Source organism: Thalassophryne amazonica, chromosome 8 (genome assembly GCF_902500255.1).
Source record: "Thalassophryne amazonica chromosome 8, fThaAma1.1, whole genome shotgun sequence".
In the NCBI taxonomy this organism is placed as follows: Eukaryota; Metazoa; Chordata; class Actinopteri; order Batrachoidiformes; family Batrachoididae; genus Thalassophryne; species Thalassophryne amazonica.
This window is the reverse complement of record NC_047110.1, coordinates 63,830,426-63,847,555: the sequence shown is the minus strand read 5'-3', so window position 1 is coordinate 63,847,555 and position 17,130 is coordinate 63,830,426. Positions and strand designations below refer to the sequence as shown.

The 17,130-nt window shown below is 42.3% G+C and overlaps 1 protein-coding gene across 1 annotated transcript in view; it reads right to left on the bottom strand.

The window, feature by feature from the left end:
- The window catches only part of tln2b (talin 2b), a 239,193-nt gene that overhangs the window by 50,237 nt on the left and 171,826 nt on the right, over nt 1-17,130 (bottom strand). Inside the window, 2 exon segments of the mRNA XM_034176485.1 lie at nt 4,572-4,757; nt 5,195-5,311. Coding sequence (XP_034032376.1) covers nt 4,572-4,757; nt 5,195-5,311 — 303 coding nt within the window.

Below are 17,130 nucleotides of genomic sequence, written 5' to 3'. Positions count from 1 at the left end.
CTTCTAGTCCCCGTCAGTACTCTAGCTGCAGCATTTTGAATTAACTGAAGGCTTTTTAGGGAACTTTTAGGACAACCTGATAATAATGAATTACAATAGTCCAGCCTAGAGGAAATAAATGCATGAATTAGTTTTTCAGCATCACTCTGAGACAAGACCTTTCTGATTTTAGAGATATTGCGTAAATGCAAAAAAGCAGTCCTACATATTTGTTTAATATGCGCTTTGAATGACATATCCTGATCAAAAATGACTCCAAGATTTCTCACAGTATTACTAGAGGTCAGGGTAATGCCATCCAGAGTAAGGATCTGGTTAGACACCATATTTCTAAGATTTGTGGGGCCAAGTACAATAACTTCAGTTTTATCTGAGTTTAAAAGCAGGAAATTAGAGGTCATCCATGTCTTTATGTCTGTAAGACAATCCTGCAGTTTAGCTAATTGGTGTGTGTCCTCTGGCTTCATGGATAGATAAAGCTGGGTATCATCTGCGTAACAATGAAAATTTAAGCAATACCGTCTAATAATACTGCCTAAGGGAAGCATGTATAAAGTGAATAAAATTGGTCCTAGCACAGAACCTTGTGGAACTCCATAATTAACTTTAGTCTGTGAAGAAGATTCCCCATTTACATGAACAAATTGTAATCTATTAGACAAATATGATTCAAACCACCGCAGCGCAGTGCCTTTAATACCTATGGCATGCTCTAATCTCTGTAATAAAATTTTATGGTCAACAGTATCAAAAGCAGCACTGAGGTCTAACAGAACAAGCACAGAGATGAGTCCACTGTCCGAGGCCATAAGAAGATCATTTGTAACCTTCACTAATGCTGTTTCTGTACTATGATGAATTCTAAAACCTGACTGAAACTCTTCAAATAGACCATTCCTCTGCAGATGATCAGTTAGCTGTTTTACAACTACCCTTTCAAGAATTTTTGAGAGAAAAGGAAGGTTGGAGATTGGCCTATAATTAGCTAAGATAGCTGGGTCAAGTGATGGCTTTTTAAGTAATGGTTTAATTACTGCCACCTTAAAAGCCTGTGGTACATAGCCAACTAACAAAGATAGATTGATCATATTTAAGATCGAAGCATTAAATAATGGTAGGGCTTCCTTGAGCAGCCTGGTAGGAATGGGGTCTAATAAACATGTTGATGGTTTGGATGAAGTAACTAATGAGAATAACTCAGACAGAACAATCGGAGAGAAAGAGTCTAACCAAATACCGGCATCACTGAAAGCAGCCAAAGATAACGATACGTCTTTGGGATGGTTATGAGTAATTTTTTCTCTAATAGTTAAAATTTTGTTAGCAAAGAAAGTCATGAAGTCATTACTAGTTAAAGTTAATGGAATACTCAGCTCAATAGAGCTCTGACTCTTTGTCAGCCTGGCTACAGTGCTGAAAAGAAACCTGGGGTTGTTCTTATTTTCTTCAATTAGTGATGAGTAGAAAGATGTCCTAGCTTTACGGAGGGCTTTTTATAGAGCAACAGACTCTTTTTCCAGGCTAAGTGAAGATCTTCTAAATTAGTGAGACGCCATTTCCTCTCCAACTTACGGGTTATCTGCTTTAAGCTACGAGTTTGTGAGTTATACCACGGAGTCAGACACTTCTGATTTAAAGCTCTCTTTTTCAGAGGAGCTACAGCATCCAAAGTTGTCTTCAATGAGGATGTAAAACTATTGACGAGATACTCTATCTCCCTTACAGAGTTTAGGTAGCTACTCTGCACTGTGTTGGTATATGGCATTAGAGAACATAAAGAAGGAATCATATCCTTAAACCTAGTTACAGCGCTTTCTGAAAGACTTCTAGTGTAATGAAACTTATTCCCCACTGCTGGGTAGTCCATCAGAGTAAATGTAAATGTTATTAAGAAATGATCAGACAGAAGGGAGTTTTCAGGGAATACTGTTAAGTCTTCTATTTCCATACCATAAGTCAGAACAAGATCTAAGATATGATTCAAGTGGTGGGTGGACTCATTTACTTTTTGAGCAAAGCCAATAGAGTCTAATAATAGATTAAATGCAGTGTTGAGGCTGTCATTCTCAGCATCTGTGTGGATGTTAAAATCGCCCACTATAATTATCTTATCTGAGCTAAGCACTAAGTCAGACAAAAGGTCTGAAAATTCACAGAGAAACTCACAGTAACGACCAGGTGGACGATAGATAATAACAAATAAAACTGGTTTTTGGGACTTCCAATTTGGATGGACAAGATTAAGAGACAAGCTTTCAAATGAATTAAAGCTCTGTCTGGGTTTTGGATTAATTAATAAGCTGGAATGGAAGATTGCTGCTAATCCTCCACCCCGGCCCGTACTACGAGCATTCTGACAGTTAGTGTGACTCGGGGGTGTTGACTCATTTAAACTAACATATTCATCCTGCTGTAACCAGGTTTCTGTTAGGCAGAATAAATCAATATGTTGATCAATTATTATATCATTTACCAACAGGGACTTAGAAGAGAGAGACCTAATGTTTAATAGACCACATTTAACTGTTTTAGTCTGTGGTGCAGTTGAAGGTGCTATATTATTTTTTCTTTTTGAATTTTTATGCTTAAATAGATTTTTGCTGGTTATTGGTAGTCTGGGAGCAGGCACCGTCTCTACGGGGATGGGGTAATGAGGGGATGGCAGGGGGAGAGAAGCTGCAGAGAGGTGTGTAAGACTAATGTCTGATTGAAATATTTTAGGTGCATCAAAAATCCTTTCCAACTGCTTGCTGCGGTTCTCACGGACCTGCTTGTTTGTTGCAGTAGAAATATACTTTCTGGATTCCATCCGTGGTGCATTCAATGTGCCTCGGAAAAAAATCTATGCAAGTGAGCGATGCATTACAATTTCACCCGTCAATTTAATTGATGCATACTGAATGAATTGATGCACTCGCATCGTGCACGTTTGTATGTAGATACCGATTCGTACAGATTAATCTCCACATGCCTAGTAATGGCCAACAAGGTCTTCAGAGATTCCCGTGATGGGACAAGGAAAGCAAACAGAAACAACAGTCTCTGTTAATGGAATCTAGTGAAAAATTGGTTGCAGAACATGTCGAAAGTGGGATCCCAGTTCTTCCTGGCCTGACACAGAAGAAAAGAGGAAGTGGCATGGCATGATGTTATTCTGCTGCTCTCTTTAGAGTATAAATCTCTCCTGATGCAGATTGAGCAGTGAAAATAATATCACTCCTTTGGTGACATAAAAGGAGAGGCTTTCTGCGCATGGCAAAATAGGCAGCACAGTGGTCAGCTACAGATGTAACTCTGCTGCAGAAACAGCAAGAACTTCTTTAGGAAGTTGAATTATTTGTAAATAACTGATTTATTGTTGTTACGTCCACCAAGGACATAATAAAATCATCTGCATTTATTTATTTTTCAGCCTGTTAGCAGGATTATATCAAAACTACTACATGGATTTTGATGAAATTTTCACCACAGACAGATAATAGGCCACGGAAGACTCCATTTAATTTTGGGGGTGATCCGGATCAAAGATTCTGGATCAAGATTTCCCTTTAGGATTACATGAATAAATCCTTCACGGTTTCTCATAAAATTTGCACCACAGATAGATATTAGTGCATGGAAGATTCCACTGAATTTTGGAGGTAATCTGGATCCGGATCCTGGATCAAGATTTCACTTTATATAAGCTTTGAAGGATTACATCAAAACTACTTCACGGATTCTCACAAAAATTGCATCACAGATAGATATTAGGGCATGGAAGACTCCACTGGATTTTGGAGGTGATCTGGATCCAGATCCTGGATCAACATTTCACTTTATTCAGGCTTTGAAGGATTACATCAAAACTACTTCACAGAGTCCACAAAATTTGCACCACAGATAGATATTAGGGCATGGAAGACTCCACTGAATTTTGGAGGTGATCTGGATCCAGATTGGTGGATGTCAGAAATCTCTGATTGCTCCTGTTTATGAATGTTACATGCTGGTTCTTGTGATGTTGTTTTTGAAGTTGTGAAGACACATAATTGTGGTGTTCAATTGCAGATAGTGCGATTTGGCACGTTAAGTGTAAATTGTATCTAAAACCATATATTCTCCTGTTGCTGAGAGAAACACACACCTTTCATGGGTATGTAATGCCAACTACTATTGCGAATGTATTATCATGAAAAAAGCTAAAATTGTAGTCCAGTGTTAAGATGACCCCATATTTTCAGATGTACTTTTAAGAAAAACACCTATTTTCAGGCAAATAAAGTATAATACTTTTCAGAATATTATTTGTGGATTTAGATTCCAGAACAGTTCAAAACTCACCGATTCCTTATGGTTTGGTCCAAAGAACATACAGTATAATATACAATGCTGGCTTGTTATGTGTATCATTTGTCATGATGGATGCTCTATGGCTCTAAAAATTGACAGTCACTGTTAGCGAGAATAGACGCAGAGGACACTCGACTCTCATGTTCTATCTGCACTCAGCAGGCTGAGCTCACATATTCCTTGGCGGCCTGGTGCTGTCTGTATGAGGCCTGCACTGGCAGCATGTTGTGGATTAGCACCTTGCAGGTAGTCAGCATATCTGAGATGGCTTTGCGGCTCAGGTTGGCAGTCGCAATCACGTGCTCTTGCTGGGCAGAGTTGCCTGCAGCTACTGCCTTAGTTGTTGCCATGGTGATGCCCTTTGTCATACGGATGAACTCCTCGGGTGTGGTGGACTTGTCTGGGGCGTCCTTGGACTCGAACACCTGACAATAGCCACACATGGGTACTTAGATGCAGGCACAGTATGTTGATGTAGTGCAGGCGAAAAAGTTCTCAGAGAACAAGTAACCAGCACAGAACGTGCTGATATGGGTAGTAGGCACAACCTGTATTGTGTTGAATTTGGCTTTTGCTGAACCCTTTGGTAAATCCAATTCTCACAAGGATTAAGAGTAAATAATAATAAGAAAAAACACAGTCTTAAAATCTTCCTATTTATCTCACCCTGCCCAAAACCAGATAGGAGCTGTGAGAAACCTGCCGAGGGTGAGACGGAAGGAGGAAAGGAGTGCAAGAGATAATAAAGACAAGAGAACAAAAAGCGTTTCTCTTTTGTTCAGAATAACAGATATCCCTGATGCTTGTTGCAAAGCAAATCCCATTAGACCATAAAGAGGTTCAACCTGTCAACCACTCTTACTGTCAGCTCCTGCTTGATGCACTCAATAGTGGCTTCCAGTGCCCTTGTCCCACGAGTGGCTTCATCCTCCACTGCTTTCACGGTTTTCAGAAGAGAAGTCACATTGGTGACCATGACCTGTCAAATAAGAGAGCGGTTATGGCAGTTTCAGTCATGAAAGAAGATGGAGCAGTTTATCCACAGCACTAAAAACAGCATTAAAACTCTTCTTTTTACTGATTTCAACATTGTGAACAACGCTTGAATGATCTGCATACAAGATACATAAACCATCTGCTCAAGAAAACAATAAAGGCTGCATTTGGGTATTAAAATATTTGTATTAGTGCTACTATTGCAGCACATTCAGTGAATCACAGGATGCTATTATTTTAATTATTATAAATCAGAAAACATTCTGTTCTGTGTTGTATTGCGCAAAGTGCACATCATTAGATTACAAATTTGAGTAACATGAGTGCTAGGCATTTTAGAAGGTCCCATATGGAGGTCAACATATGTTAGAAAAACAGTAACAATCTGTTAGCATGACCGGGTCTATGGTGGCTCTAATTCCATTTAGAGTAGGTCAGGCCAGGTCAGGTCTGGGAGCATGCACAGACTGTGCCTGGCTGCATCCACCACACAATGGAACCACACTGGGTCCATGACAGCAACTTCACACAAAAAATCAGTCCGTTCCTGTTTCAAGAATGTAGCCTTCTATCTGCAGCAGTCAGACAAAATTTCAACGTCCTCTTGGTGTTTTCCAGTGGCAACACTGAGGCACTTGAGTGGTGGATCATGCCCAGACAATCATGCCATATAGCCAGACTGCGGTAGCTGATGTTCCTTCACTATGTAAGTGATATTCTTCATCTCCCTAATCAACTGCTCATTTGACATAAAGTCATTCCATTGGTACTCAAGGAGTCTCTGAAGAGACCTGGTATCAAAGACGTTTAGACCTTGCTCTATAACACTGATCTGGGTCCTGGGTCCGCTTCTATCAAACTGTGCATAAAAAAGTTCTAAATGGTGAAGTATGAACAAATTCATGGTCATCTGCATTCAGAAACAACCATATATGGGAACAAAACATGCATGCAAAGAAAATCATCCATCCATCCATTTTCTTCCGCTTTATCCGGAATCGGGTCGCGGGGGCAGCAGCTCAAGCAAAGCCGCCCAGACCTCCCGATCCACACACACCTCCCCCAGCTCCTCCAGGGGAACCCCAAGGTGTTCCCAAGCCAGCCGAGAGATGTAGTCCCTCCAGCGTATCCTGGGTCTTCCCCGGGGCCTCCTCCCAATGGGACGTGCCCGGAACACTTCTCCAGCGAGGCGTCCAGGGGGCATCCGGAAAAGATACCCGAGCCACCTCAACTGACTCCTTTTGACGTGGAGGAGCAGCGGCTCCACTCCGAGCTCCTCCCGAGTGACAGAGCTCCTCACCCTATCTCTAAGGGAGCGCCCAGCCACCCTGCGGAGGAAACTCATCTCAGCCGCTTGTACTCGCAATCTCGTTCTTTCGGTCATGAGCCAAATCTCATGACCATAGGTGAGGATTGAAACGTAGATCGATCGGTAAATCAAGAGCTTTGCCTCCCTACTCAGCTCTCTCTTCACCACGACGGTCCGATACAGTGACCGCATCACTGCACCGATCAGTCTATCGATCTCACGCTCCATCCGTCCCTCACTCGTAAACAAGACCCCGAGATACTTAAACTCCTCCACTTGAGGCAAGGACACTGTTGGATTTATGTATATATGGATATGTCAGTTATCACACATTCTTTTATTATACATTCTTCTAGTCTATATTCCTTATATTATACATTCTTTTATTAATACTTTAGTAATGGAAATAAACTCATTGTATCTGTTAGAAGTCTGTTGCTGACTTCTTGATGACCTCTTGATAAAGTATGTTACAAATGAATGATTACATGAGTTGTTTTTATCCTTGCAGTTAGAGAGAAAAAGGAACTTATGTGATGTCGCAAAGCGAGGTCAGAAGAGTTGATGTCCAAAACAACTTATCAAACCATTAAAAATATAATAAAATATAAAATAAATAATAAGGAATGAAAATGTTTGTATATGATCATATGAATTGCTTTTGTGCAAAAGAATTGTAAAGATTGAATATGATTCCAAAAGAAAGTATGCTGTATTGCAAATTGTGTTACTAGCTGTGTTGCCAAATGATGTTTCTACTGCACGCATGTGGTTTCAACCACAGGAAAGAACAAAAGGTTAACCGACATGTGCTGACTGAAGATAACACCTGAAGAACGGAGCCCAGGAGAGAAGTCCTGACCGCACCTTCCCCAAACCAGTAGCCTGAGGTCGCAGAAACCAGAAGTCGCAAATCTTGCTCAACTGTAGTTGCAAGACCTGTTTATGATTGCTCAACTGCTTATGCCACGTATGCTGACAACCGCACCTGTATGACGTCCTAATAAAAAGAGCGAGAGTGCAGCCAGAGTTTAGTGCAGTTTGGAGATTGTTAGAATAGTTTGTCTCTGTGCTGCACTCCTCGCGAGCATTTACAATTGAATTCTACTCTCTGACTCTTATTTGACTGTTGTGTCTTTCTCTGTTACAGTTTTATGATGTTTAGGTGGTTTTAAACCTAACATTACTTTGGTCCTTCGAGCCGGAGGTCAACATACCTGAAGGGTTCCAGCGGACGAGACTGACACCAGGAAAATCCTTGGCCAAGGTACCGAGACCCTTTGACGGGACTGGCTCGGTCCGCCGGCTGGGATCCGGAAGGTTGAAGACTAATCCGTGAGGGGAAGACAGCGGTTGAGTGAGTAGAATTTTAATTGAAAAACAAACTATAAGTATGTGTGGTGACAGGTAGTCACATAAACGGACAGGACAGTGAATAGTGACAGGAAGTCATGTTAAAACCCTGAGAATTCTAGACAATGTCAGGTAATGTTAAACGCAGTTAAACCCCGTAAGGGTGAACAGAATCCTCTAGTATCGAACTAGTTAAACTCTGTATTAGGAGGCACGGGCTCCTCTGGCGTCTAAATTAATACCGGTGAAAAAGTGTGACAGTGTAATAAAGGTGACTGAATGAGAGTGACGGGTCATTAGATCCTCCTCTATATAAATTACGGGAAAGTAAACAGCGACCACTGGTCAGAGGCAGAGGCAAGGATTTCCCGCTTCCTTCGGGGAGGAGAAAGGGAACTCACTGGCTGGTGGAAAATTAAATTCGCTGTCCCGTAAGAAGCACATAACCAGTGTTTAGAACACTGTAGGTGTTGAAAACCCACTGGTCTAAATTTTATCTTTATAAAAACAAAAAAGATAAAAATAACGTAAAAATGGGGAAGTCAAACAGTAAGACACAAAGGCAGGCTCCGCGGGACCGTCTAGGTAACAAAGATTGGAAATTTATGGAACAAAAAGATCCTACACATGTCTCATATTTAGACACATGGATTACAAAACATGGATTCGACGGCCAAATAAACAGACCATCATTGTCAAAATTAAGAGAATCTATTAAAAAGAAAAACAAAAATGATGAGTGGAAAATGATGAAGGAGGGATGGAACAAAATTATTGCATGGGAGGAAGCTGCAGATCAAAGACGAGAAGGTGAGAGGAAGAGTAGGGAGAAAGACAGGGAAAAACAAAACAAGACTGAAGGAGGAAATTCAGAAATTTTCTTGCACAAAAAGGAGGACGATGAAACCACCTGTCCACCCATAAGAGTGCAAGTGTATGTTGAAGAAAGACGCGGAGAAAAGGAACAGATAAATGACACCAAATCAGAATCAAAACAAACTGAAAAAATGACTGATTCTACAAAACCAAGTCTGTATCCAGACCTGGAGCAACAAACGGATGACAAACCACCAGCATATCACTCACCGCCGCCCCAGAGACCAGTTACAAGGTCCTTGACACGATCTCGAGAAATTCTGTCCCCTCCCAGTGCACCTGAAGCATCAGGGTGGGATTGGGTTAAACTAAAGGGCTCAAAATCACCACCCGTATACTCACTTGATGGTACAGAACAGTACCCCATGATACAAGTAGCTAATCCAAATGTGGCGGTGGATCAAAGACCTACACTTTTGGTCTACCGCACTTGGACAATGGACGACATAAAGTCCGCATTAACAGGGGTGGCGGATCCTCAAGAAGATGTTGAACAGTGCTGTCGAGATTTAGAAAACCTCCGTGGTTCATATAATTTAGATGGCACGGAGGTCCAGCAGGTTTATATGGGAGCTTTAAAGAAATACTGGGGGGTTGTAAAAGGGGATTGGTCACCTGCAAGTGGCGACGGCACAGCTTTACCACATAATAGCGACATACTGACCCAGCGAGTGACAGCGTTACAAAAACGAATCAAAGAAAAATTCAAAAAACAAGCTAATTATGCTGATATTAATCGTACTAAACAAAAAGACGATGAACCTTTTGAAGATTACAAGTTAAGAATGGAAAAGGTTTTCCGTGCAAACAGTGGTCTAGTACCAGAGCAGGAAGAAGGAGTATACGAACAACAACTCAAAAACGCCCTCCATCAAAACAGCAAACAGGGAGTTAAACATTGGATTGAAAAACACATGATAAATTTTCCCACATCCACGTTAGATAACTATGTTGACCATGCTATGCATGCTGATAAGGTCCAAAGTCAGAAGAAAAATACAGGGAAAACACCTGCTGTTTTCCTGGCTGACCTGACCGATGATCCAAACGAGGACCTCTATTATCAAAGAGGATACCCGGATCGTGGTCAACAAGGCCGAGGGAATTTCAAGGGAAGATTTCAGGAAGGACGCCGACACATAGAACAGAGAGGTGGACCTCCACGTTGGAGTCAAAATAGCGACAGATTCAATGACAGGGGAAATCAGAAGAGACAGGACTTTCCACCACCAACAGGGCCGCGACAGTGTTGGATCTGTAATGAGGAAGGACACATCTCTCGGGACTGTCCTCGCAGAGGACAAAACACACATCAGAGTAAATGACTAACCGACCAATCACCAAAATTAGGTCTAGACATGCCTGTTGATCTTGATCTGCAGGAACTCATGTCAGTTGAAAGTGTCCGACCAGAAATAACGCTTTTGGTGAATGGACACTCTGTGTCCTTCTTGTGCGATTCAGGTGCCTGTAAGACAACCTGTAATGTGAAGATTCCTGGTGTCCATCGCGGAAGCGAAATATATTGGGTTCGATCAGCAAATGGGAAAATTACACCAGTCCCACTGTCTGACCCAATATGGCTGCGGGACCCTGAGGGACAATCATGTTACATGCCTATTTTACTGATGCCTGAATGTCCAGTTAATCTGTTGGGCAGAGATGGACTTTGTCAACTGAGACTAGCACTGGTGCCTCAGGGGAATAATATGATTGTGAAGCAAAAAAATGATTTACAACCTACAGATCTTAATGTCCTGACCACTGATGCAACTGATAAGTTTTATTACACATTGGATATTCCAAATGTTGAACCGCAAAACTTTGCTTCTTTACTCCTAAATTGGGGAAGGGACACCCTAACACAGGTCCAGGACGAAATGTCAGCAGAACAACTCCACATAACTATGTGGTACAAAAATACGCCAGGTCCCGACTTGCAATATGAAACCACCTTACGCACTCTTCCTACTCCACGACCGTTGGTGACCTATATCTACAGTGATGGGATCTCCAACGCGGCGTGCGGAGTGGAACAGTTATCGGACGCTGTGATGCATTTGTACAAACAAAGCGGGCCACCACACGTTTCCCTGTTCAAAGATTCTGTTGTCCCTTGGCATTGCTTATCAGCACTAGTGGACATGGGACAAAAAACCACCAATTGGGTGAGGAAAACTAGGGATATTTGGGAAAGCCCTCAGACAGGGTTGACTAGGACTCAAATTTATCTTCCAATCGACGCTCCTGTTGGAGTTCATACTGATGATAGCTCTGATGCATGAAATTTTGTACTAACTCAAGAAGAGCAGTCACTCCTTACGGAAGTACCGCCACATTTGTGGTCTTCAGGGCCAACTGATGTTGGACTAGTCAAGGGAGCACTACCTGTAGTCATCAGGCCAAAGACTGAATACAGACCTTGTGTCAGACAATATCCATTAAAACCCGATGCATTGGAAGGCATCAAACCCGTCATAGCAGATCTTATTCAAGCAAAGGTCATTGTGGAGTGTCCTGATTCACCATGCAACACTCCAATTTTTCCGGTGAAAAAGGCAGCTCCTTCCACTGGTTGGAGAATGGTCCAGGACTTGCAGGCTGTTAATAATGCTGTAGTCCAGAGGGCACCTTGTGTACCTGACCCACATACATTGCTGAATTCTCTTCGACCTGATGCTACGTTCTTCACGGTTGTGGACATCAGCAATGCCTTTTTCTCCGCTCCTGTAGACAAGGATAGTCAGTTCTGGTTTGCTTTCACCTTTGCGGGAAAGCGATACACGTTTACTCGCCTACCGCAGGGCTATTGTGAAAGTCCCACAATTTATTCGCAAGTAATGTCTGCCAGCATGGCATCCTTTGTTCCACCAGGAAACAGTCAAATTCTCCTGTATGTTGATGATATTTTGCTGGTCTCACCCGATAAAACAACATGTGTAGGAGACACTCTTGCTCTATTATTCCACCTGGCGAAAGAAGGTCACAAAGTCAATAAGAATAAATTGCAGTTGTGGAAAAATGAAGTAAAGTATTTGGGTCACAATTTGAGTTGTGAAGGACGAACAATCGTAGCAGACAGGAAAACAGCCATTCTACAGGCCCCCAAACCACTGACTAAACGACAAGTGATGTCCTTTTTGGGCCTGACAAACTATTGCAGAAGTTGGGTGCCTGACTATGCACAAATTGTGCACCCTTTAAACAGATTAATGTACACTGAAGACATTTCAATGAACACAACTGTTAAATGGACCTCTGAAGCAGAAGACGCATTTTCAAAAATAAAACAAGCATTAACCTCTGCAGCTGCTTTGGCACTTCCAAATTATAACAAAACTTTTGTACAAATGATTGACTGTAAGGGCCACTTTATGACTTCCGTACTCACACAGCAACATGGAACCAAACTCCGCCCAGTTGCGTACTACTCTGCCAAATTGGATAGTGTGGCTTGCGCCCTCCCCCATTGTGTACGTGCTGTTGTGGCAGCATCAATGGCTGTGGAATGCAGTGCTGGCGTAGTCCTCTTCCACCCACTAATCCTCAAAGTGCCACACGCAGTGTCGGCATTGCTGCTACAAACCAACATGACCTTTTTATCACCGGCACGCCATCTGTCTTGCATGGCCACGCTGCTGTCCCAACCGCATGTCACAATCGAACGATGCACCACACTGAATCCTGCAACTTTGATTCCACTTCCTGATGACGGGGAACCACATGACTGTCTAGATTCGACTCAGACTGTAGCAAAATCCAGACCGGACTTACAAGACACGCCCCTGACACTTGGCGATGTAGTTTTCGTGGATGGATCTTCTAGGAAGAATGATATGGGCATAACTTTAACAGGTTATGCTGTAGTCACAAATACTCGCGTTCTGCGAGCCGAGCGCCTGCCACCGCATTTCTCGTCTCAGGCTGCAGAGCTAATTGCTCTCTCACATGCCTGCACCTTATATAAAGACAAACCAGTCACTGTTTACACTGACAGTCAATATGCATTTGCGTCCGTTCATGTATTTGCTCAACATTGGAAAAACAGGGGGATGGTGACCTCCACTGGTAAACCTGTCACACATGGAGAACAACTAAACCGCCTCCTGGCTGCTGTTCAGTTACCCTCCAAAATTGCAGTATGCAAATGTGCAGCTCACACAGGGAAATCTGACTCTGTATCTCAAGGAAATCATTATGCAGATATTTCTGCAAAGGCTGCTGCAGCAGGAGAGCTTAGTGTACTCCATGTTGACCCAGTACAGGACGTCACACTTCCTGTTGACAAACACAGTTTATCTTCTCAAGTTCTCTCTGATATGCAACATCAGAGTTCAGATGTAGAAAAGGACTTATGGACTAAACGCGGAGCTACTATCCGTGATGGCATTTATTGCTGACCATTGGGGAAACCCATTTTACCTAAAAATTTGTATAGATGGGCTGCCATATTGAGCCATGGAATTTCTCATGTCTCCACAAGGGGGATGATGAGCCAGATTAATGCCATCTATACAACCTTTGGATTTAACACGTACTCTAAACATTTTTGCAGAGCATGTCTCACGTGTGCCAAACACAACTCCCAAGGCAATTTGAGACCTAAAAGAGGAAAATTTCCCACTCCACAATATCCTTTTCAGGTTATACATATGGACTACATTCAACTAAGTAAAAGTGAGGGCAAAGAATATTGTTTAGTAATTGTGGATGCCTTTTCCAAATGGGTAGAACTTTTTCCAACCAAACTGATGCATTGACTGTAGCCAAATCGTTATGCAAAAACATCATACCCCGCTATGGCATACCTGAACGAATCTATAGTGATAATGGCGCTCATTTTGTAAATGAAGTAATTAAAAACATAGGAACTATGTTTTGCATTGAACTAAAAAACCACTGTGCGTACCACCCTCAGAGCGCAGGATTAGTAGAAAGAACAAATGGAACAGTAAAAAACCGACTCAAAAAGACAATGGAAGAAACAGGGAGACCATGGACTCAGTGTCTTGAACTAGTACAGCTGTACATGAACATCACTAGTACTATAGGATTGACACCATTTGAGACCCTTTTTGGAAGACCATTTAAATTGCCTCACTTTAAAAGTCCCTGGGACATAGAAGATGAACCTAACCTAGCAGATTATATGAGAAAAATGCTCGAGAAACAGAAAACACCCACTGACGAAGAAACCCCCATCTCTCCACAGGACGACCTGTTGGTGAAACCGGGTGACTGGGTTCTAATCAGGAGCATCAAGAGGAAATGTTGGCATTCACCTAAGTGGGAAGGACCATATCAGGTCCTGTTGACAACCCCAACAGCCCTTAAAATAGCAGAGAGAGGAACTTGGGTACACCTCACACATGTTAAAAGGGTCATCTGGGCAAACCCGGTAATCAAGTAAGGGAAGTGAAGCAAAGTCTGGTAATAGTGTGGGATTCTGGTGTTAAGATCCAGGGTTGACACGAAAGCCAGTGAAGTTTTTACTGCCACTGACCTGAACTTAGGCTGACACCGGCTTTGACAAGATGGCCTTACCTAAACTGATGTGTATCACAGGAAGTATACAGGTGGTACTCCTGTTACTTATCTATTGGGGATGGTACTCATGGATTTCACAACGGTACTCGTGTAAAAGAATACCCCTAAGGGGGAAATTGGCTGAAAATTGGACAATTGACACTGTAAATAGAACTGAACAGGTGATCCATGAGTATGATCCTACGGTTAACAATTATGATTATGACCCTGCAATTGATGATTATAATCGCAACAGAGTGAGACGCTCTTTTTGTAGGGGAGGATGTACTGGGACTGCTGGGGCCAGACAGTTCACTAATCCTTGCTCCCCGACTACAACTGATACAGTCATTACCAGAGACCTTTATGTCTGTTACAATGCCACTCAGTTTGTTTCAAAAATTGTTATACCTTTTTCAATCATACGGGTGGGAGGACAGGCCACTCCAGAAATGAGTTCCGGCACTCACTGGAAATGGCATGAATGGTATCTCTCCAGTGTTGATTGGGACCAAGATTGGGGAACAATTTTTACGTATACTGGTAGTGACTGGACACCATATCCTACCACCCAGCATGCCAAAGAGTGGAAGCGTAGACTAACTCTGACTCGACATGATAACCATCTCCTGCTGTCGTTTAATACTACCGATCAGCCGCTTCTAGAAAAACCTCCCAGAATACACTCATATACAGAGGCATCTTGTTATCATTTAACATTATTTGTGTACAGGCCCGGTGTTTACACTGACCCACATACCGACTTCTCAATTTGTACTAACATAACAAAACGAACTGACTCTTCTCCGACGACACCCACAGCGGTAGGACTGTCATTGGGTCCACAAACGTCTGTGACAAAAATTCAGATCATAAATGGGAAAATTGAAACCGATGATTGGTTTTTGGTGACCACAGGAATTAGTGGACAAAGAAACAATTGGTTGCTCATGGCAGAGCAGGCAGCAAAACCTGCCAAAAAAGACTGTGTAGTGTGCTTAGGGCCTCGTCCAATACTGCGTGTAGTACCAGCCCCTTTGACCTCCGATTGTTTGCTTGAAATTATGGTGAACACGTTCATTCCTTTAAATCACAGGTGCATAAGTTGGGATACCATCTATCCTGTGGCCAACATGGCCAAAAATAAACCCCTGTTCTCTGAAGATGTGGCAGAGGGAAATTTTACCTGTGTTAAGCTTCCAGGTACTGGTCAAAAGTTAGGGGAACTAAATGAGACCGTGTGGTGTAGCCACACTCTCACACCACCAAGCCCTTTTAAACCCATTGCTAGAAGCGATGTGTGGTGGTGGTGTGGAGATAATAGGATTTTTGATAGATTACCAAACGATGCCTCGGGTCACTGTACTCTAGTATCATTCCTTTTGCCTGTACAAGTGTTGCCCATGACTGGTGAAGAACTAACTTTAAATGCCAAAGCAGTCGTCCCTGAACATTGGACCCGCACTAAGCGAAACGCATGGAAGACTGCTGGAGATCCAACTTACATTGACGCCATAGGGGTCCCTAGAGGGGTTCCAGATGAGTATAAATTAGCTGATCAGATCGCAGCTGGTTTTGAATCCTCTATTTGTTGGTGGTGTACTGTTAACAAAAATGTAGATAGGATCAATTACATCCATTACAATGTTCAAAGATTAAGCAATTGGACTGAGGAAGGATTCCGAGCAGTGCGCTCCCAACTAGCCGCCACATCCTTGATGGCATTCCAGAACCGCATAGCCCTTGACATGCTGTTGGCTGAAAAGGGTGGGGTTTGCGCCATGTTTGGAGAACAGTGTTGTACGTTCATTCCAAACAATACAGCGGCTAATGGCAGCCTGACCCTGGCTATCGAGGGTCTGCGCACCCTGAATCATAAAATGAAGGAGCACAGCGGAGTTAACACTGCGTTTTGGGACTCGTGGTTGGATATGTTTGGGAGATATCGCACGTTAGTCTCATCTGCACTCATCTCTATTGCTGTCTTTGCTGCTATTTTGACCTTGTGTGGATGTTGTTGTATACCCTGTCTACGATCTCTAATCACTAGAATGATCACCACTGCTATCTCACCAGCAGGAAAAGACAATGCTCAGATGTACCCCCTCTTAGGAGACAACCCTGACACAGATGATAAAGAAGGCTGCTGTCATGATGACTTTGATGACAGCGTGCACTTGCCCGACCTGTTCCCAGACCCAGGTGACTACGGTGAACCTGATGACGACAATGACCTCCAAGCCTCCCGAGTGTAAATGCACCCTTACCACTGTTGGATGATCCCACAACTGAAAATCTGAAAAGAAGTGGTTGTTGGAATAAATTTTGTTCATGGGTGAATGTTCTATACCGTAAGAATGCATGATAAACAGGGGGGAAATGTTGGATTTATGTATATATGGATATGTCAGTTATCACACATTCTTTTATTATACATTCTTCTAGTCTATATTCCTTATATTATACATTCTTTTATTAATACTTTAGTAATGGAAATAAACTCATTGTATCTGTTAGAAGTCTGTTGCTGACTTCTTGATGACCTCTTGATAAAGTATGTTACAAATGAATGATTACATGAGTTGTTTTTATCCTTGCAGTTAGAGAGAAAAAGGAACTTATGTGATGTCGCAAAGCGAGGTCAGAAGAGTTGATGTCCAAAACAACTTATCAAACCATTAAAAATATAATAAAATATAAAATAAATAATAAGGAATGAAATGTTTGTATATGATCAT